At 42.3% G+C, this 23,338-nt stretch overlaps 1 protein-coding gene across 1 annotated transcript in view; it reads right to left on the reverse strand.

Moving 5' to 3' along the window:
• The window catches only part of ELOVL6 (ELOVL fatty acid elongase 6), a 134,801-nt gene extending 111,463 nt beyond the window's left edge, over positions 1–23,338 (reverse strand). Inside the window, exon 1 of the mRNA XM_038755279.1 lies at positions 23,222–23,338. Within this exon, the coding sequence (XP_038611207.1) occupies positions 23,222–23,310 (89 nt within the window). The 5' untranslated portion in view covers positions 23,311–23,338. The remainder of the gene's footprint in view (positions 1–23,221) is intronic.

Here is a 23,338-nt window from a genome sequence, read left to right on the forward strand (position 1 = left end):
GCCCCCTGTGGGACAATCTGATCACCTTGTAGCCTCCCCAATGCTTAGAACAGTGCTTTGCATGTAGTAAGCACTTAACAAATACCATCATTATTATTATTATTATTGTTATTGTTACTGCTGCTGCAACCACTACTACCACACAAACCAAAGAATCAATCAACAACTGAAGAATCAGCTGTAGTTACTGAGCACTTACAGTGTGCAGAGAGCATCATACTAAGCACTTGGGAAAGTACAGTATAACAGAGTTAGTGGACACATTCCCCGCCCGCAATAAGGTTACAGTTAAGAAGTCTCTCCCATCCCCTCTTCCCCTCATTTTAATAATGGTATTTGTTAAGTACTTACTATGTGCCAGTCACTGTATTAAGCACTGGGGTGGATACAAGCAAATTGGGTTGGACACAGTCCCTGTCCCCATGTGGGGCACCCAGTATCGACTCCCATTTTACAGATGAGGGAAACTGAGGCACAGAGAAGTTAAGTGATTTGTCCAAGGTCACACAACAGACAAGCGGCAGAGCTGGGAACAGAACCCACGACCTTCTGACTCTCAGGTTCACGCTCTATTCACCGCACCATGCTCCTTCCCATTCCCCTCGACCCGCCCCACATTCCAATCAAATCTGTGATCCCTAATGGGAACCACCTTAGATGGCAACAATGGGCATGAGCACCCCTTCTAAAGTAAGATATATAGACTGTAAGATCCTCTAGATTGTAAGCTTATTGCGGGGGGGAATGTGTCTACCAACTGTTACACTGTACTCTCCCAAGTGCTCAGTACAGTGGTCTGCACACAGCAAGCACTCAATATGATTGATGGATATCTGGTCACGTTAATCTCTATGATCTGAAATCAGTTACCAAGTAAGTTTTTAGACCTGAAATATTCATTCTGGCTGACTTCCCTGTCTTGAATCCAGATATAATTGCCAACCTTCCACCTCCCACTGTACTTCGTGCATTTGGGGGTTTTTTGGACAGAATTATCTCGATAACTCGGAGAAAGGAGATGTGGTCCTAGTATCTTGGAAGAAGCAGATAGAAATAAGGTTGGCATCAGTGTTAATAAAGAAAGGTCAAACCAGGAATAACACAAAGTTTTTCAGACTACCAGGAGTGGAAAATGAACTCACGGAAGCAATGGGTGGCTTTCTAAAATCTTAGGTTATATACCTCCTTGAATGCTTATTGTTTCTCAGGAGTTTTGAATTGGAGCGTTGCTTTTAGCTGCCAGAGGTACATTAGAAAGGCAATAAAAATTAAGGAAACTAAATGACTTTTTTCTTCCAAGAAAAAATTGATTGTGAAGACTTAGTATTGCCTATTTTTAATGCCTCTTTCAAGTGCTGTACCAGGAATATATTGATTACCCATATTTTCCATAATATGCATTTCTAATCTTTTTGCTACAATACATGTTTTATTACACTATTTGAGATCATTTATGATTCTTTATCCTGAATATCTCTCACAGTCTGCATATTTTAATAGAATACAGTAGGCTGTCAATTATCCAAACTAATTTGGACCGAGGCAATTTCAGACAATCCAAAATTCAGATAATAGAGCAAATTGTTTTTGGCTTATTCAGAAGAATTTTATTCACCTGGTTTAATTATTCAAGCCAAGCTCAGGGGTTGATTCAGATAACCATCATTCAAATAACTTTCCACTGTTTAACAATGACTTTTACCACACATGGTTTTAATTTACATGTCTTCTAAAGTCTATGTACATTTCTTGAGTTTAAAAAAAATCTAAAGGTTAGTTCATTCTAGATATTCCAAAATACAATACAAACAATGGTGATTAAATAGAGAAATGAGAAAATCCAGAAGAGCAGAAACAGGGATAGCAATAGAGATGAAAGAGAAAGAGGAGGAGGTGAAAAGACTTAATCACAAAAGTTTGAAACAGTAGAAAAAAAAGGAATGTAAACAAATGGGGTACTCTGAAACCTGCTTTTGAAATTAATGTTAGTACTCTTTTCCCAGTAATAGGATCCAATAAGACAATTAAAAACTGCTCTCTCACCTGACCCATTTCTGCCCACCTTATAATATAAGCATGGCAACAAGGGATAGGCTGACTTAAACGGCAAGAATCTCTCAGAGGGCACAGAGGTCTCTCTTCTCTGAAAGTTTACTCCTCGAAAAAAAGATGAGTTGAGGAAGGCACAGCTCTAACGGGACATACAAAACTGGACCTAATTCGGAGGTAGGACTGTGTATCAGTGGAAGGCAAAATGAAGGCCATCCAAGATGTTAGTTATTACTCAAACCTGGCTGAGGTTGAGCCCTGGGAAGTTACTCGAACATAGCTTTTGGAATACATAAACATTAAATTGAATGTTAGGGGATAGAGGAAGTGCCGCAATTTAGGAAAGGCACCCAACAGAGGCGGGAATGAGGCTGTAGAATCTATAAAAGGAACCAGTCCTGGAAAGGGGAATATTTGACTGGAGGACAATTTTTTTATTACTATTAATAATAATTATGGTATTTGTTAAGCCCTTACTATGTGCCACGCCCTGTTCTAAGTGCTGGGGTAGATACAAGTAGTCAGGTTGGACTCAGCCTCTCTCCCCCATAGGGCTTGGTCTTAATCCCCATTTTACAGATGAGGTAACTGAGGCACAGAAAAGTGAAGTGACTGGCCTAAGGTCACAGAGCAGACAAGTGGCAGAGCCAGGATTAGAATCCACATTCTCTGACTCCCAAGACCCTGCTCTTGACACTAGATCATGCTGCTTTTTTGCAGGTTTTATGACAGCTTAATTTTTTATGGTATTTGTTAAGCGCTTATTGTGTACTAGACTGTACTGTACTAAGTATTGGGGTAGAAACAATCCCAATCCCAATGCTGGGTAGGTTGGACACAGTTCATGTCCTATTTGGGGCTCACAGTCTTAATCCTCATTTGACAGATGAGGTAACTGAGGCACAAAAAAGGGAAGTGACTTTTCTAAAGACACACAGCAGACAAGTGACAGAGAGGGGATTAGAACCCAGGTCCTTCTGACTCCCAAGAGCAGGCTGGGTGTATTTCCAGAATACTGCTCTCATCAGCAAGTCTCAGTCTATTCTGGCCCTGAAGATTCTGGTCCCAAGCACTTTTAGGAGTTAAGTGAGTTTTAAGCCTTCCTTGATGATACAGGAGGGTGGCCAGGCCAAGCTAATAATAATAATTGTGGTATTTGTTAAGTGCTTACTATGTCCTAAGCACTGGCATAGATCAATCAATCAATCGTATTTATTGAGCACTTACTGTGTGCAGAGCACTGTACTAAGCGCTTGGGAAGTACAAGTTGGCAACATATAGAGACAGTCCCTACCCAACAGTGGGCTCACAGTCTAAAAGGGGACTAGATATAGATATATCTATAGATAGATATAGATAAAAGGTAACTGGGTTGGACACAGCCTTGATGGGGCTCACAGTCTTAATCCCCATTTCACAGGTGAGGTAACTAAGGCACAGAGAAGTAAAATGACTTGCCCAAGGTCACACAGCAGACAAGTGACAGAGCTGGCTTTAGAACCCACGTCTACTAGCCCAGGCCTGTGCTCTTTCCACTGCGCCACGTTGCTTCTTGTGGTAACTAAGTAAATCCTTTGCAAAAAGGAAATGATTCATTATGCCTTCTGGGCCGAGGAATGATAGCCAATAACCAATGATGCCTCATTTTTACAAATTCATCCTCCCCTTTCTCCTCTCTTCCCTCCCCCACAAACCTGACCCAATTCCCTAGCATATCTAACCTACTTTGCAGGGTTGTTGTTTCCTAACATGCAGACTGGTTAAACCCACCTTTCCCATTACAGAAGCTATAATTTCTCAGTTTAGTTAAAAGGCTAAAGTAATGCTTTACCCAGATTGAATTCTTTGGACCTATTGCTAGCCACTTGCTCATTTATCTGAACAAAGGCTTTTCAGTCAGATGATAGGTCTTTTAAAGCCCTCAAAGTATTAAGAGCATTGACCTAGAGGTCTTGAATTGTCCCAGCTCTGCCAAACTTCTGCTGTGTGACCTTGAACAAGTCACTTAATTTCTCTTTGTCTCGGTTATGTCATCTGTCAAAGGGGATTAAGACTGTGAGGAGCGTGTGGGATATGGACTGTGTCCAACTTCATTACCTTGTATCTACCCCAGAGCTTAGTACAGTGCCTGGCACATAGTAAGCGCTTAAGAAATACCATAAAAAAATTGAACTAGCATAGGTCAACCTCCTTAGGTATTTGACAGTAAACTCATTGTGAGTAGGGTATGTGTCTACCAACCCTGTTATATCATACTCTCCCAAGTGTTTAGTACAGTGCTCTACACAGAGTAAGTGCTCAATAAATGTCATTAAGTGATTGACCAGTTGCACTCCGCAACAAAAAATCTCTCTCCTTTTGGCAACATACTTAAGAATGAAGAAATGAATTAAGGATTCCTGTAACTCGAGGCTCTTGGAATGGAGGATTTGTTTTAGATGTGACTGGCTCCTACAACGAAGAGCTTTAATTGGGTCTAGTAGTGACACACAGCTTCTTGTATTTCATTAATCTCTAAGAGTTTTGACCAACATCTAAAAGTACACTTGAATAGGAAGATAGGAAACTAGATAAATACTCCCATACACAAAAATTTAATTGAGCTAACTAATGACTTTCTCTAGGCATGATGTAGACAACTTACAGTACAGTAGCCGGCACATGCCGATGCTGAATATATATTCATTGCAGAGATATTATTATTATTATGGTATTTGTTAAGTGCTTACCATATGTCTAGTACTGTTCTAAGTGCTGGGATAGACATAAATTAAACAGGTTGGACACAGTCCCTGTCCCACATGGGGCTCACAGTCAAAGTAGAAGGGAGAACAGACAATAGTGAGGATGAGGCAAACAAGAGTTATCAGTGCTTATTATCATATATGCCAACAGAAGAATTGTTAGTCTTGGCATAACGTGCTTTACCATATACAAAGTAGGGCTTTGATGATGTTTCATAAGCAGCAGAAAAGAAAGTTCTGGTTCATGAGCAGTGCAAATTACATGACAGTAGATCTGCTGCAGCTGCTTGCTGTAATCTCCTAAAATTGTGAGAACTGTGTCCTGGGCCACAGAAGAGATGAACTGAGGATCTATGAGCAAGCAACTCCTAACCAATCAGATGTATTTATTGATTGCTTACTGTGTGCAGAGCACTGAACTAAGCACTTGGGAGAGTGCAATAAAACAGAATCGGTGGACACATTCCCTGTCCACCATGCTTATTTCACTGTAAATTCACTATGGGTGAGGACTGTGTCTACCAACTCAGTTATGTTGTTCTCTCCCAAGTACTTAGTATAGTGCTCTGCACACAGCAAGCACTCAATAAACTGATTGATTGACTGATAACAAGGACAGAGAAGCATTCATGGAAGCAGTATGGCGTAGTGGATAGAGTACGGGCCTGGAAATCAGAAGGTCATGGGTTCTAATCCTCCATTTTTCTGCTGTGTGACCTTGAGCAAGTCACTTCACTTCTCTGTGCCTCAGTTACCTCATCTGTAAAATGGGGATTGAGACTGTGAGTCCCTTAAGGGACAAGACTGTGTCCAACCTGATTTGCTTGTATCCACTCCTGTGCTTAGTATAGTGCCTGGCACATAGTAAGCACTGAACAAATACCATAATTATTATTTTTATTACTTGCTACAATGTATTCCCCATCTGGTGCCCTAAAATTGAACCTGCGATCCTGAGAGCCTGTGTTTTTGTCACTACAGTCAGAAGAGGAGAGATATGAAGGGTAAGGAAGGGAGACGAATGGACAACTCATAGGTTCTAGTAACAACTGCTCCACATCCCCCCACATGCTTAAAATGGTGGGAGCCCAAGGTAGTATTCCAGGCTAATAAATTCTAGAAATTCCTTCTTGGACTCTGCACATCTGGGCATATCCAGAAACCAGGATGTTTCCAGGAAACTAACAGAGAGCAGTGGCTCTTTGGCTATCTCTAGTGTCAGTCTGGATTCCAAGATGGTTTTATCTCCTTGTTCCCTGCCTCTCCTTCTACTATCTTGGCTTCAAACTTGAATGGAGCCTTCGCTTAGGAGATAATCTGATTATTTTAGCCAGAGGAAACCTCAAAACCAATGTGCTGACATTTAATCTATTCCAGTCAAAAACAAAGAATCTCTCTACTCTCTCACTTGAATACTGAGCCCCATTCTTCCCCTCGAGGAATTGCTTCCCACCCCTATGCTTGGCCTGCAAACTTCTATGACAAAGCTTTGTGTCCGCAGTGCAAAAGCGGCCCACAGTCTTCACCATATGCCATCTGGGGGTACGTTTATCTCAGGGTGTGGGCATGCACTACTAAAAATTCTTCCCATATTGCTGCTGTTGTCATTTACTCATGAGAAGCAGCATCAAACGTGCATGGACGTGAGGGCTAGAGAACCTGGGTTCTAATCCTGGCTTCAGCACTTGTCTGTTGTGTGACCTTGGACAAGTCACTTAACTTCTCTGTGTCTCAGTTACCTTATCTGCAAAGTGGGGTTTAAGACTATGTGCACCATGTGGGACATGAACTGTTTCAAACCTGATTATCTTGTATCTACCCCAGTGCTTAGGATGGTGCCTGTCACATAGTGAGCACTTAACAAATGCCATTAAAATTAAAACAAAACCTTGCCTTTTAACGCTTTCTATAAATACTGGAGAGAGGTGTGCATGTGTGTGTTAGAGAGCTGTGAGGTAGTCAGCTGCTCACTCCTACTGATGGAGACTCTAACCAATGCTATCAGCTCTTAAATGCTTACTGACTTGGAGGTTATATTCTTTTATGAATTGTTTGCAAGCTCAAGCCCTTCATCAAACCCTAAAGTCTTCTTTTACAGAAACTTCTTATGTGACAGGCTTCCAACTTCAAAGCTCTGAACAAATATCCTATGAAATGTCAATTAACCCCTTGAAGGTGAGTCATGCTGTTTAAATGCATTTACATTTTAATTAACATTACCCATTGAATTACAAGTCACTGGACAGAAGCCTGATGTCCCAGAATACTTGTGAGTATCAGCCATTATTCTCGACATATGGGACATAAATAACCCATTACAGTGAAGAGACATCTCGGTCTTTGGTGCAAGTATAACTCAGGGCTAGGGCACAGAGCCATTGGAAGGCTAATAAATCTTGTAAGGTTAACTGAGAGTTATCTGAAAGATAAAAAGCTACAGTTAAGGAAAATAAGTTTTCAAAATTTCACTTCTAAGATAACTGAAATAAGATTTGAGCAGCAATATTAAATTTGGACAAACCTGTATTGGACAAACTTGTTTGAGCTATGGCCTATTTGAAAGAGTAATAATAATGACAGCATTTACTAAGTGCTTACTATGTGCAAAACACTGTTCTAAGTGCTGGAGACCTGGAGTAGAGACCTGGATTCTAATCCTGACCTCCACTTGCCTGCTGTGTGAGCTTGGGCAAATCATTTGACTTCTCTTTGTGTTTCAGTTTTCTCATCAATTCTCCATCCCCCTTAGAATATGAGTCCCATGTGGGGATAGAGGCTGTCTGACACGATTATTCTTGTATCTATCCCAGGACTTAATAGAGTGCTTGGCACATAGCAACTAACAAATACGCCAACTACTATTATTAGTTTAGTTAATCAATCAACAGTATATGAGTGCCTAATTCAGGACTAAGTGCTTGGGAGATTGTAATAGAATTCATGATAGTGTTCATGATCTGATCCCTACCTTCAAGGATGTTACAATCTAGCAGGGGAGACAGTGAGTTCAGTAAAGTACAGATAAGAGGAGGTAATGGGCAGGGGGCATGAGTGTTATAGGGGATTGTGAAGACTTAAGTACCTCGGAGACACAAAAGTCTTGCCTCTACAGCACACTCAACAAATGCTTTTTACTACTACTGCTCATCACCTAAAGGTCGAAATACTTGTATCAATCAATTGATCCCTGATTGACATTTATTGAGCATTTGCTGTATGCAGAGCACTATGCTAAGTGCGTGGGAAGGTATAAATACAACATAGTTGGTAGACACAACATGGAGTTCACAGTCTAGAAGGAGAGACAGACATGAAAATAAATTATGGCTATGTTCATGAGTGCTGTGGGGCTGAGAGTGGGGTGAATATCAAGTGCTTAAAGATGTTATATCACATGGCTCCTCACTACCATATTTTCTCTGACCAAGAAAATACTATGACATGAAAGTAAACTATTTCTTGAACAAAGTGGGAATACGGAGCATAGGAAAACTTTACACAAGTAATTACTTCCCTATTCAAATTACTATTGGCATTTAGAAACAGCAAGTGTCTATCTCCTCCTGACAGAGGCAAGGAAAGGCCAATCCCTCTGTGTAAGCAAGTAAATATTTTCAGTTGCTGATTTGGGGCAAAGACAACTGATTAAAACTAATGTTTTTTTTTTCTTTTTGTTAAGTATTTACTATGTGCCAAGCACTATGAACTAAGCATTGGGGTTGATACAAGGTAATCAGATGGGACACAGTCCCTGTCCCACATGGGGCCTACAGTCTAAAGTTCAAAGAGTTAATTAGAGGTTTAAAGTAAAAAGAGTTCAGTAATGAAGCACAATAATGGTTTCAATCTGAATAGCTAAGGTAGTAGCATACTGGAAATAGCAGTAGTAATAGTATTTATTAAGTACTTATTATGTGCCAAGCACTGGAATAAATGCTAGGAAAGAAGTACCAGGATGTATGCTCATTGTGTCTGTTTATTGTACTTTACTTTCCCAAGGGCTTAGTACAATGACAGTAAATATGAGGAACTCACAATCTAAGAATAAGGAGAGAAGGGGGTTGGCAACTGACATGTAGGGAAAGAAAAATAATAATATGAAAGAAAAGAATGACAAGAAACACTAAAGGGGCAGCATGAGAATTATAGACACTTCAACAATCAGAGGTAAAACCAAATCCCTGAGCACTGAGTGAACCCTACAGAAACTAATGTATAAACTGAAAGAAGGTCCCTTGCAGGGGTTTGATTCAGAACAGAGGATCACTCCTATTTTTTAAATGGTATTTGTTATTAATAATAATAATAACCATAACTGTGGTATTTGTTAAATACTTACTATATGCCAAGCATTGTACTAAATGCTGGGGTACATATGAGCTATTCAGGTTGGACACTATGTCCCACATGGGGCTCACAGTCTTGATCCTCATTTGACAGATGAGGTAACTGAGTCCCAGAGAAGTGAAGTGATTTGCCCAAGGACACACGGCAGACAACTGGAAGAACCGGGATTAGACTGCAGGGCCTTCTGACCCCCTGGCCAGTGCTCTATCCACTAGGCCACACTACTTCTGTGGCTATAGAGAAGCAGCGTGGCTCAGTGGAAAGAGCCCGGGCTTTGGAGTCAGTGATCATGGGTTCAAATCCCGGCTCTGTCAATTGTCAAGCTGTGTGACTTTGGGCAAGTCACTTAACTTCTCTGCGCCTCATTTACCTCATTTGTAAAATGGGGATTGACTGTGAGCCCCCTGTGGGACAACCTGATCACTTTGTAACCTCCCCAGCGCTTAGAACAGTGCTTTACACATAGTAAGCACTTAATAAATGCCATCATTATTATTATGATTATTATTACTTCTCTTCCTATCCCTTATAGATGCATGAAGTGGCTAACAACTCTTTCCCTGAACAGCATGTGTCCCACACAATACCTAACTTCCTCTGAGTCGAGAATTAAGGATTGTGATGGCTGCTCTACACTGACAACAATCTTACCATCAATGGAGAGCAGCTGGACTGTGCCCCGAATGGAGAACCTGGGTTCTAAACACTGCTCCGCCACTTAGTGATGTGTGACCTCTGGCAAGTCATTTTTCTCTGTGTCTCAGTTCCCTCATTGGCAAAATGGGTATTCAAACCTGTTTTCCCTCCTACTTAGACTGTGAGCCCCATGTACATGTTTACTATTCTATTTATTTTGTTAATGATGTGCATTTGGCTTTAATTCTATTTGTTCTGATGACTTTGACACCTGTCAACATGTTTCGTTTTGTTGTCTGTCTCCCCCTTCTAGACTGTGAGCCCACTGTTGGGTAGGGACCATCTCTATATGTTGCCAACTTGTACTTCCCAAGCGCTTAGTACAGTGCTCTGCACACAGTAAGCGCTCAATAAATATGACTGAATGAAATGAATGAATGAATATGGGACCTGACGATCTTGTATCTACCCCAGCATTTAGTACACTGCTGGGCACATAGTAGGCACTTAACAAATATTATTATTAATATAATTACTATTATCATCATCATTATTATTATTGGGCTCCATTCCCCCCTTCCTTCCCAGCAGAACAGAGGAGTCATTGCCAGGACTCTACAAAAAAATGGAGCTCACTGGTCAGACACTGTATTTGGACAGGCATAATTTTTCCTCTCTCCAGGTTATATCCCCTGTAACTCAATCCTTCTGCATCAGCTGTGCACTTATACACTCACAACAACCTGTAGCATTTCTATATGTATTGCCTTACATCAATCGATGGTATTTATTGAGTGCTTACTCTATGAAGAGCATTGTACTAAGCACTTTGAAGAGTACAGTGGAGATTAAATCCTACTCCCCCCTCCTTAGATTCTGAGCCCCATGTGGGACAGGGACTGTGTCCAACCTTATTATTTTGTATCTTCCCCAGAGCTTAGTACAGTTTATCACATATAGTAAGCAGTTAACACTATAATTATAATAATATGATTATAATATTATATATTATTATATGGTGATATATTATAATAATTATTATTATTATTACATTCAACAGTTTCTGTACACATTCCCTGATCAGCTTACAGTCTAGAGGGTGAGACAGACATTAATAAAAATAAATTACAGATATGTACATACTTTATTACTCAAGTACTCTTCTACTTATCCACTTTCCCTTCTTTCCATAAATTATTTTACTGTCTGTCTCATTAGATTATAAACTCTGATGCCAGGGATCACCTGTACTAATGCTACTGTACTCTCCCAAGCACTTAGCACAGAGCGCTGCAAAAACAGTAAAGGCTCAATAAATTCTACTGATTGACTGATTGATCATCAGCCTTCTTGCTCTTCTCCCTGCCTCTTGTCTCTCCCCACTCCAATCCATACTCCACTCTGCTGCCCAGATCATTTTTCTAAAAAAACTTTCACTCCATCTCTCCTCAGTCTTCAAGAACCTCCAGTGGTTGTCCATCCCTCCTCCATGTCATGACCATTGGCACTAAAGCACTCAATCAGCTTGCCCTCTCCTACTTTACCTGACTGATTTCCTATTACAACCCAGCTCTCACACTTCCTTGCTCTAATGCCCAACGACTCACTGTAACTCGATCTCGTCTATCTCACCACTTACCCCCACTCATGTCCTCCCTCTGGCCCAGAAATCCTTTCCCCTTCAGATCCGACAGACCACCAACTCTCCCACCTGAAAAAGTCACATCTCCTCCAAGAGGCCTTCCCTAAATACGTCCTCTTTCCCCGTTTGCTCTCCCTTCTTTGTCACCTAAACATCTGACATTCACTGCAACCTCAGGCCCACACACTTATGTACGTATCCCTAATTTATTTTAATGTTGGTCTTCCCCTGTAGACTGTAAGTTCCTTGTGGGCAAGGAACATGTCTACTATTGTAGTGTACTCTCCCAAGTGCTTAGTACAGTACTCTGAATACAGTAAGCACTCAACAAATACCATTGATTGACCCCCTAACAAATAATAGGGATAATGACAGGTATTTCTTTTCTTTTAGTTGTTTCACCACAACACTATGGTGAGGTGTGGGTTGGATTTTGGGGGCCAGGACCTTGACACATCGTTGCTCAATGACAGGTGATTCTCAGATTGCCAACTCCAGGGGTGGCAAAAATCAGGGTGGCGAAGGGAGGAGGAGATGTGGAGAGCAGTCATTCAGTCACTCCTATTTATTGAGCACTTACTGCATGCAGAGCACTGTACTAAGCGTTTGGGAAGAGTACAATATAACAATATGACAGATATGTTCTCTGTCCGCAATGAGTTTACAGTCCAGAGAAGTAGTGGCATGACTTGACACCTGTCCACGTGTTTTGTTTTGTTGTCTGTCTCCCCTTTCAAGACTGTGAGCCCATTGTTGGGTAGGGACTGTCTCTATATGTTGCAAACTTGTACTTCCCAAGCGCTTAGTACAGTGCTCTGCACACAGTAAGCGCTCAATAAATACGATTGAACACATGAATGAATGAACAGAAGCTGCCATCACACTCTCCCAACCTGAACAAACCCTGGTACTTCCCCTGTAGACTGTAAGTTTCTTGTAGGCAGGGAACCCGTCCACAAACTCTGTTGTATTATACTCTCCCAAGTGCTTAGTTCAGGACGCTGCACATGGTAAGCACTCAATGAATACCCTCGATGAATTGACTGATCACATAAAACCTCCCACAGCACTATGGAAAATGGCTGTGCCTTATTACATCCCTTCTTCTAAGTCACTGAGTCAGTGGGAAAGACAAGAATTAAATCCTAGAGGACTCAGATATTTTATACATTTTTTAATAATTGATCAGTATTTAAGGCATACAGAAAATGTGCGCTGGAGAGAAGAGTTTGGGAGAGAAGACAGTGGCAATCTCACTCTCTTACTTGCCTTTTCCTCACTATGACTCCGAGCTCACTATGACTCCGAGCTCACTATGACTCCAACTCCCCTTGAATTCTTTTCCACCTTTCCTGTTCCTGTTGGCATCCTCTAGATCTGTTAAGACGATTGGAATAATGACCTGCTTTGGAAAAGCACTGTCCCATCTCCCAGTCAGTAGCAGGAACGAAACGTCACTTCACTTCTAGTCTCCTGTATCACGAGGAGGAATTGGTTTAAAGGGAGTAAACAAGAGCTCAAAGAAAGCTCAGGCCAGGAGCACAGCAGACCACAAACCACCTCAAAAATTCACATTTACATTGGCTCTCTCTCTTTCAAGTAAATTCTCACCTTCCCACTGTTTAACTCTTGCAAGACCCAACCCATGTTGAATATTTAAAACCCCTGCTCAGCTGCTTTTCTCCCCAGATTTAACCTTCCCCAAAATTTAGTTTAAATGCAACTTGTGAAAGTGTCTTCTTAAGTGAATCAATCAATCAATAAATGGTATTGAGTGCATTTTAAGCAGAGCACTATAGTAAGCTTGGGAGGGTTCACACAGCAGAGTTGGCAGACACGTTCCCTGCCATGAGAAGCTTACAGTTTAGAGAAGGAGGGAGAACAGGGCCACGGAATTTTAACAACCTGGTAGATATGTGTAACAACAATTCGGTTCATTTCCATGGTTTGGTGATTATATCCTTCAGTTTTCCTCCTATATCAAATTTTACTATAATGTAAAAAGCAGAGCTGAATCAACTTTGTCACAGCCACGGTATTGTTTTACAAGTATAACCCTTCTGTTTACACCCTCTGTCTGGCCCTAATGGAACCAGAGGGCTTGGTTGCACTTTCTGAATTTGAGCCTACAGAATTAGGCTTGTTCTTTCTTCTGACCATGTTTCCTTAGAAGTAAACCATAATAATAATAATAATAGTAATTATTATTATGATATTTGCTAAGCACTTACTAAGTGCCAGGCACTATTCCAATCACTGGAGTAGATACAGAAGCAGCATGGTTTAGTGGAAAGAGCAAGAGCTTGGGAGTCCAAAGTCATGGGTTCTAATCCTGGCTTCACCACTTATCAGCTGTGTAACATTGGGCAAGTCACTTAACTTCTCTGTGCCTCAGTTACCTCATCTGTAAAATGGGGATTAAGACTGTGAGCCCCATGTGGGACAACCTGATTACCTTGTATATACCCCAACGTTTAGAACAGTACTTGGCACATAGTAAGCACTTAACAAATATCATCATCATTATTATTATTATTATACAAGCTAATCAGCTTGGACACACTCCCTGTCCCACATAGGGCTCATACTCTTAATCCTCATTTTACAGATGCGGTAAGTGAGGCACAGAGAAGTGAAGTGATTTGCCCAAGGTCACACAGCAGACAGGCTGCAGACTCATTCCCAGGCCTGTTCTCTATCCACTAGGCCACATCCTCCTACCCTACTTTTAGTGTTTACTGAGCTACATAGTGATGCTGCACTAATGCAATACAAAGCAGCCAAGTTCTGAGGAGTGGGTTATCAAGTCAACTCAGTACTGTATGTAAGGCATGTTTTGAAAATTAATCAGCCATCAGTGCAAAGGGATACATTTTATCTGGCCATATCTGGTACAGATATCTGGCACAATCCTTGTGAAATTGGGAGAATGACTAAAAGGTAATTTATTTGAAATTATTCTATGGTTTACCACATTTGTACCACTAAAATAGATTTACTCTGGTAAAGTATTTGCAATTTTGTACATAATTTCTGAATAACATTTAAGATCCATGCGATAGAAACCACAGCTTTTATAACAGTGAGATGATCCGTGAAGATATCTTGAATTTCCAGCCTGCCACTGATAAAATGTGGATTTACTACCCACGCCTTATTCTGAGTTGTTGAAAATTTATATCAGCACAAACTTTCCTCCCCTGAAGTTAGATGTTACGTAGACATTCGTCTCAATTTAAATAGTTTTTCTTTTAGTACACCTCTGGGGAACGACACACCTCAAATTATATTTCTGAATGGCAAAAGTGAATAGAAAGATGTAAAACCTAAGATTTTAGAATGGACAAAACTAAATCAGAGAATGCGGTCTTGAGCCCACCACTGTGTAAAGACCAAAGGTAAAATCATTTGATACATGGATAAATCACTCTAAGACACTGCAAGGGAGAAGGAGGGAGATTTGAGAGTGAGTTTGGGCAAGCCCTTTTTGTGATGTAACACGTTAGAGCAGTCACCACAAGTCTCCAGCTTTCCTATTGGTGAGGACTATGTCAGCAGATATCAGAAGATAATGATTATTGGCCAGACAATTACAACTAGAGTTGCTGTCATCTACAGCCGTTTGCATTAAACCTGGGAAGCCACAGAAATACAGGAAAGGGAAAACTGCCGACTTACTGCTTAGTCAAAAACTTTTGGCTCATTTTCCAGATAACCAATAAATTTTGCTCCCTTGCTGGGGAAGCTGTCTGTGAAGCAGGGCTTCTGTGCCAGAGTTGAACTCAGAATAGGGAAAAGAAACTGTATCCAGCAAAAATCAGAAGGAAAACGTTATTTTACATTTCTAGAAAAGTTCAGATGCTAGTTCTGTTCAATTGCTAGTTTAACTAAAATATTACGAGGCAATAAACTCATACTGAAGTTACCATAATTCTGTTATTTTAAAAACATTTTAATATTTTCATTTTAAAATACACGATCTATTTCCAGATAATATCCAATATAATGTATTTATTTATAAAGGTAGCTTTGGTATATTTATGATTGTTATTTATTCAATTTCATAAGTTAATGCCTTTGGTTTTCATGCTAATGTACTGTGAATTTTAAAAGGAAATGATTTGTATAGTATTGACTCCCACTGTCATTTAACATATTCTCATAATCTTTTTTACGTCAATAAGTATATCAGAGTTAACAGTTCACAAAAGCTAAATAAGCTCTGAGCTGTATTTTAAAGGACCTGGACTGTATTCTCTTCATGATGGCAGAACTGCAATATATAAACCTGATCATTCATGTTTTGAGATTTTTCCTAATAAGTCCAACCAACTCTATATCTGCCCTCTTCAAAATATTATTTAATATTAAAGTTTCCATTATTCAGTTTAAATGATACACAATGACTACAGCACATGGCATTTGGATAAATTGCTATGTCACCACACTAGTTTTTTTGTATTTTTTTTAATTTCATAGTATTTGTTAAGCACTTACTATGTGTCAGGCACTGTACTAAGCAAAGTGGTGGATACTAGTTTATCAGGTTGGACACAATCCATGTCCCACATGGGGCTCAGAGTCTTAATCCCCATTTTGTAGGTGAGGTAACTGAGGCACAGAGAAGTTGTGACCTACCCACGATCACACATTAGACAAGTGGCAGAGCTGGGATTAGAACTCTGGTCCTTCTGACTTCCATGCTCTACCCAGCAGGCCAAACTGCTTCTCTTGTCTAATCAATCAATCGTATTTATTGAGCGCTTACTGTGTGCAGAGCACTGTACTAAGCGCTTGGGAAGTACAAGATGGCAACATATAGAGACAGTCCCTACCCGACAGTGGGCTCACCAGTATCACAATTTCTCAAAATAGTTTCCCTTTTCAGCTTTAATAACAATACCTCCACCGCAAAAGTGAACTTCATCTCTGCTTTCCCTAGTCCAGTAATATTTGCTATGCTACAAACTAAACCAGTTAAATTATCCTTAGAAGCTGTTCCTTAATAAAGCCGATTTGGGGCCTTCATAACGAGGCTAGCCTAGGTACCTTTATATTAAAATTTTATATTAAAACTCCAACTGCAGCTGTAGCTATGATCAGTTGGAGGTGAATACTGAAGAACTCCTTTCTCATACACTTCTACTGAGTATAATACCACAAAGTCTTTCAAAATTTAAAACTTTAATAGGGATTAACTGCCTTACAACTAATTTTATACAGGCTCATATTATACAAGGTAATTCTATGAATGAATGGGTTTATCATTTTGTCTCTGGGGTTGTGCTCAGGAAGAAATAAATGGGTGGCAAGTCTAAGTAGAAATTCTCAGAAACCACAGGTCCATCCTCCAGAGGGTATAGTTCAATTTAATTTCCAAATGTCCCATCTCCTCAGACTCATGCCCCCGTCCTGCAGTTCATTCATTCAATCGTATTTATTGAGCGCTCATTGTGTACAAAACACTGTACTAAGCATTTGGGAAAGTACAATTCAATAATAAACAGACACATTCCCTGTCCACAACGAACATGGTTGAAAATGAACTGAAGTCAAGACAGTCAGCTTTGAATTCTAAAGATGCTGTCTCTCTCTCACTCCCCAAACTCACATATGCACACGAATTGAGTAATAATAATTATTATGGCATTTGTTAAGCACTTACTGTGTGCCAAGCACTGTATTAAGCACTGGGGTAGATACCAGCAAATTGGATTGGACACAATTCCTCTCCCACATGGGGCTCACAGTCTCCATCCCCATTTTACAGATGAGGTAACTGAGGCAGAGATGTCAGGTGACTTGCCCAAGGTCACAGAGCAAACAAGTGGCAGAGCCAGGGTTAGAACCCATAACCTTCTGATTTCCAGGCCTGTGCTTTATCCACTACGCCATGCTGCTTCTCTAGAAGTTAGAGGAGGCAATACTTTTTATAGAAAGGGAAATGGACTGGATGAGCAGATGTCTTTTTCTATTCTGAATTTCAAATGCACCTGAATTTTTCTGCATAATAACACTATTTTTTATGGCATTTGTTAACTGCTATGTGTTAGGCACTGTACTAAGCACTGGGATAGATGCAAGCTATTCATGTTGGATGCAGTCCATGTCCCAAGTGGGGCTCACAATCTTAATTCCCATTTTGCAGATGAAGCAACTGAGGCATAGAGAAGTTAAGTGACTTGCCCAGGTTCACAGCTGACATGTGGCAGAGCCAGGACTAGAACCCAGGTCCTCTGACTTCCAGTGCTGTGTTCTTTCCACCAAGCTATACTGCTTCTCCATAATAATTGTGGTATTTGTTGAAGCAATTACTATATAATAATAATAATGGCATTTATTAAGTGCTTACTATGTGCAAAGCACTGTTCTAAACACTGGGGAGGTTACAAGGTGATCAGGTTGTCCCACGGGGGGCTCACAATCTTAATCCCCATTTTACAGATGAGGTAACTGAGGCCCAGAGAAGTGAAGTGACTTGCCCAAAGTCACACAGCTGACAGTTGGCAGAGCCGGGATTTGAACCCATGACTTCTGACTCCAAAGCCCGGGCTCTTTCCACTGAGCCACGCTGCTTCTCTGTATGCCAAGCACTGTACTAAATTCTGGGGCAGATGCAAGATAATCGGGTCCCATATGGGGCTCACAGTCTAAATAGAAGAGACAACAGGCATTTAATCTCCCATTTTGCAGATGAAGAAACTGAGGCACAAACAAGTTAAGCGACTTGCTGAAGACAACACAGCAGGTAAGTGGCTGAGAGGAATCAGAACGCAGATCTTCTGACTCCCAAGCCCACGCTCTTTCCCCTAGGCCATGCTGCTTCTGTATAGAAGAAGGTTAAAAAAAAATGCTTATCTTAATCCTGAGGTTAAGACAATCAAGGAACCTGATATATCACTTTCAGAACCTGGTTAAGACAATAGGAACCTGATATATCACTTTCGGAACCTGATATATCACTTTCACTTTTCAAAACCTCAACAATCAGAATCCGAAGAGGAAGAAGCAATGGGGTCTATGTGTCTGGTATTTAGCAAGTGCTTAACAAATACCATTAAAAAAGGGCAAGAGTGGAGGTTTTTTGCCCATTATTAACTATTCTCCTTTCAATTAAAAGTGCACATCTAAACCAGGTTTTATTACAGTGTTGTCAAAACTATTTCAAAAAATGATCAAAAGTTTATTAAATTCAATGACCTGAAAAATTAAAAACATACAACGCTGGCATCCCTCAGAAACATACTGCTTCCATTCTGCAAGGTAACTAATTAGTAACTTCATTTCTATTAATTATTGTAATTGATTTTTCTCTAGAAACCTGGAAGTCTCTATAGGATCCTCAGAGCACATCACCACCCTCATGAGAGTCTCGGACGACCAGCTTTGGCTCTGAAATCCGGTAACACTGTAGAAATGAGAATGAGTTTGGCCTAAGAAAAGAGTATGGGTCTGGGAATCAGAGGACTTGGGTTCTAATTCTGGCTCCACCACTCGCTGTGTGATCTGGAGCAAATCACTTCACTTCTCTGGGTCTCAGTTTGCTCATCTATAAAACAGAAATTCATTACCTGTTCTCCCTTGCCCTGAGTCTGTGAGCCCCATGTGGGACAAAACTGTGTCCGACCTGTTTATCTTGTGGCCACCCTAGTGCTTAGATCAGTGCTTGAGCTTGTTGTGGGCAGGAATGTGTCTGTTTGTTGTTATATTGCACTCTCCCAACCACTTGGTACAGTGATTTGCACACAGTAGGCACTCAATAAATATGACGGAATGAGTGAATGGTACACAGTACGAGTTTAACAAATACCACAATTATTATTATGAGGCAACAAGATCGTACCCCTCAGTACCATGAGGTAAGTGAAGTAAGAACAGGGAAGATACTTAAAGTAAGCCTAAAGGCTGGCTTAAGACTCATACGGGGAGGGCTACAGAAATGATTAAGGGAGCAGGGTCAACATCATCAATAAGTGGGACAAAGCATTTATAAGGTCATTTATTGAGTCCCCTCTCCATTAAAGGTTAAATTCCTTAGACAGCTAACCCCATGTGGGGTAGGGATTGCGTCTGATCTGACTGCACTGTTTCTACCTCACAGCTTGGTTTACCAAGTACCACTATTAATATTATCATGACTACTATTGAAGGAAGTGAACAGAAGAGGAATAACAATTGTGGTATCTGTTAAGCATTTACTATGGGTCAGGCACTGTACTAAACTTTGGGGTGGATGCAAGCGAATGGGGTTGGACACAGTCCCTTTCCCACAGGGGGCTCACAGTCTTAATCCCAAATTTACAGATGAGGTAACTGAAGTACAAAGAAGTAAAGTAACCTGCCCAAGGTCACACAGCAGACAAGTATGTTGAGAAGTGCTGTCGAGAAGCAATGCGGCACAATGGATAGAGCATGTGCCTGGGAGTCAGAAAGATCTGGATTCTAATCCTGACTCCGCCATTTGCTGTGTGACCTTCGGCAAATCACTTCACTTCTCTGGGTCTCAGTTACCTCACCTGTAAAATGGGGATTAAGAGTTGAGCCCCATGAGGGACAGGGACTTTGTCCAACCTGATTAGCTTCATGGTTCAGTGCAAAGAGCACAGGCTTTGGAGTTAGAGGTGATGGGTTCAAATCCCGGCTCTGCCAACTGTCAGCGGTGTGACTTTGGGCAAGTCACTTCATTTCTCTGGGCCTCAGTTACCTCATCTGTAAAATGGGGATTAAAACTGTGAGCCCCTAGTGGGACAACCTGATCACCTTGTAACCTCCCCAGCACTTAGAACAGTGCTTTGCACATAGTAAGTGCTTAACAAATACCATCATTATTATTATTATTATCTACCCCAGTGATTAGAACAGTGCTGGGCACATAGTGAGCACTTAACAAGTACCATAATTATTATTATTAAGTGGCAGAGCCAGGACTAGTAGGTCCTTCTGATTTCCAGGCCCAGACTCCATCCACCTGGCCACGGAAGTGAATCGAGGGAGCTGAGTGAACAGATAGATTGTAGCAAAGAAGGACAAGGACATACAGAGAGCAGGGCAAGCCGGGACGGATGGAGCAGGCCAAAGACAGGGGCCTAGCTGGAAAGGAAAGGAGAGAATAGAGGATTCCAAGATTCCAGGCTGTTCGGTGGAATCAGAGTAGGGTGTATGTGAGGATTTAATTGAAGAAAAGGAGAGGAGGGGCTGGTAAGGAAGACAGTGAACGCAGGGGGACAAAAATACAGAGAGGAAAGGTGCAGGGATGGATGAGGAAAAGAGCCGGGGAGTGGGGTGTGTGGTTTAGGGGTGCAGGATGAGGCAGGAAAAGGGGGATGGGGAGGAAGGCCAGATGAGGGGTAGAGCCGAGAGCGGAATTGGTCATGAGGCCGAGGGCACAAAATAGAGCAGGCTCCTGGAGGCCGGGGGTCATTCAGGCTGCTGGACCAGAGAGGAGAGGAGGTGGTGGGCGCTTGGAGACCCCCAGCGAAGGGGTGCAAGTGGCAGAAGGAGTGGATGCTGAAACGTGAGGCACAGTGTGGCGCCAAACCCCATCTTCGACCCCCCAACTTCTCCCCCAGCAGAAGTGGGGGTGCAAAGAGGGGGGCGTGGACGGTGGAATGGAAGAACTGAAGGTGCTCTGGTGAAGGGATGGGGCATCAAGGCCTGTTCAATGCTGAATTTTTCCAGGGGGTGGAAGGAAGTCTGAGCTGAAAACCAACCTCTCAGCACACGTTGGGGTGGAGAGGCTGCAGCCACCAGGCCCCTCCCCTGCTCCCGGAAAAGGACCCGGGTGAGCCCCTTCCTCCCTCCCCTCCTCCTCGCTACATGATCCCCCTTCTCGGCCCCGGGCTTTCTACCTCCATGCCACGCCAGCCCTCCCCCCACGTTGCTGCAGCCAGGGCTTGCAATCGCAACGGCTCCGGCGAGACCTGGGTTGGAGGGAGGGTCTGCACGTGGGGCGACCTGGGGTGGGGGGCCACGCTGAGGCTTAAATGCAACAAATGCATGCAACAAATGCAACAGCCAATGCTGCTGCGATCAATCGGTCCGGCCTGAGGACGCAACAGGGAGATTTTGGCCAGTACACAAGTGTGTGTGTGTGTGTGTGTGTGTGTGTGTGTGTGTGTTTTGGGGGGGTGGAGAGTGGAGGTGTGTGTGTAGGTTTGTGTGCCTGTGTGTATATGTCTGTGTGTTTATGTCTTCAGCTCAGCATATGCACCCAGGCAGAAACATCCGGAGCTCCATGCTGCTAAGAGGGGGCTCTGTTTGGGCAAGGCTTCTCCATCCTCAGCCCCCTGCCTATGGGCCTTGGGTAGGGGGCTGGGTTGGGGAGGAAAGTCCAGCTTTGGGGGGTGACTTATTGTTCGAATTAAAGCAGCCGAAATCCTCAAGCAGATTCATTCCCACCGGAGGAAAAAAAAAAGGGATCACTGCATTAGATGGTCCTCCTGATAAATATTGCAAGATGACACTATCACCTAACACGCCTTTTCAAGTGGTTGGAGGAGGAAACCCATGATGTCTCCCTCAATTCGAACTTTTTTTTTTTTTTTTGCCAGTCCTTTCTACCTCCCCCGTCCAAGGACCATGACGCCGAGGGGGTTGGTTTCATCTTGACTTCTCAGAGAACTTGAACCAGGAGCAAGTGAGCCATCTCTCCAATAATAATGGCATTTGTTAAGCACTTCCTATGTGTCAAGCACAGTTCTAAGCGCTGGGGCAAAGACAAGGTAATCAGGTTGTCTCACGTAGGGCTCACAGTCCCAATCCCCGTTTTACAGATGAGATAACCGAGGCACAGAGAAGTTAAGTGACTTGCCCAAGGTCACACAGCAGACAAGCAGTGGAGGAGGGATTAGAACCCACGACCTCTGACTCCCAAGTCCGGGCCCTGGCCAGTTAACATGGGTGGCCGATTGGGTCCTTAAAAGAAAGTTCCCCAAGGCCATGTCTCCACAGGTTAGGTTTCGGTGGACTCGTTATTGTTGTCTGTGATCGCATCCGGGCGATTATTATCCTGGCCCTCCTAACTGGGGTGGGGGAAAGGGACAGGAAGGTTTGGGAGGAAGGGAATGGAAGGGGGGCACGGGAGCAAGAGATGGGGAAGTGGTGTTGGCAGAGAGGTGCAAGGAGAAAGGAAGGACAAGGGAGATGGTGAGAGGATGGAGAAGGGGGAGGGTGAACAGGATAGGGTGGGGGGCGTGGGGAGAGGGCCTCCTCACACATTCTCATCAGACCCCATTTGTAGCCAGCCCCGAAATGTTGAGAAAATCCGGGACGAGGTCACAGATCTTCAAATTATTTTGCTTGCTGGCTTTCAGAGCCCATCAGCCAAATCACTGTTTTTTTGTCCCTTTCTGACTCACCTCTCTTATTTACCGTTTTCTAGGTGAGTATGTTTACAGTCTGTCTCTATCCATATATGTAAACATAAACACGGCTAGATAGAAACGTACACACAGCCAGGTTGACCCATTCACCTACTGTAAACTGTAGCATTCATTCAATCATATTTACTAAGCACCTACTGTGTACAGAGTGCTGTACTAAGCGCTTAGCACTGGCAGGTATGCAGGGTCAGAGTAACTTACAATAAATTGGCTCACTGTACAGTTAAAAGGGCTAATCGATCCACAGACGCCGAATATATGTTGCCCATTTGTACTTCCCAAACGCTTAGTACAGCGCTCTGCCCACAGTAAGCGCTCAATAAATACGACTGAATGAATGAGTGAAATAAGGTACCCCGACAAGACAGACGCTGCCCCCGAAATGCCACCCAGAAGCAGTAGTTCACCAAATCATCACCTACCAGTTTTCCTGCATCCATTGAATGGCTTCATTCTCGTTGAATTGCTTTTCAAATTCGTATTCTTGCAAAGTCAACACTGACATGTTCATGGGGACCGCCTTCTTCAGAGACGCTACG

Source organism: Tachyglossus aculeatus, chromosome 12 (assembly GCF_015852505.1).
Source record: "Tachyglossus aculeatus isolate mTacAcu1 chromosome 12, mTacAcu1.pri, whole genome shotgun sequence".
NCBI classification, from domain to species: domain Eukaryota; kingdom Metazoa; phylum Chordata; class Mammalia; order Monotremata; family Tachyglossidae; genus Tachyglossus; species Tachyglossus aculeatus.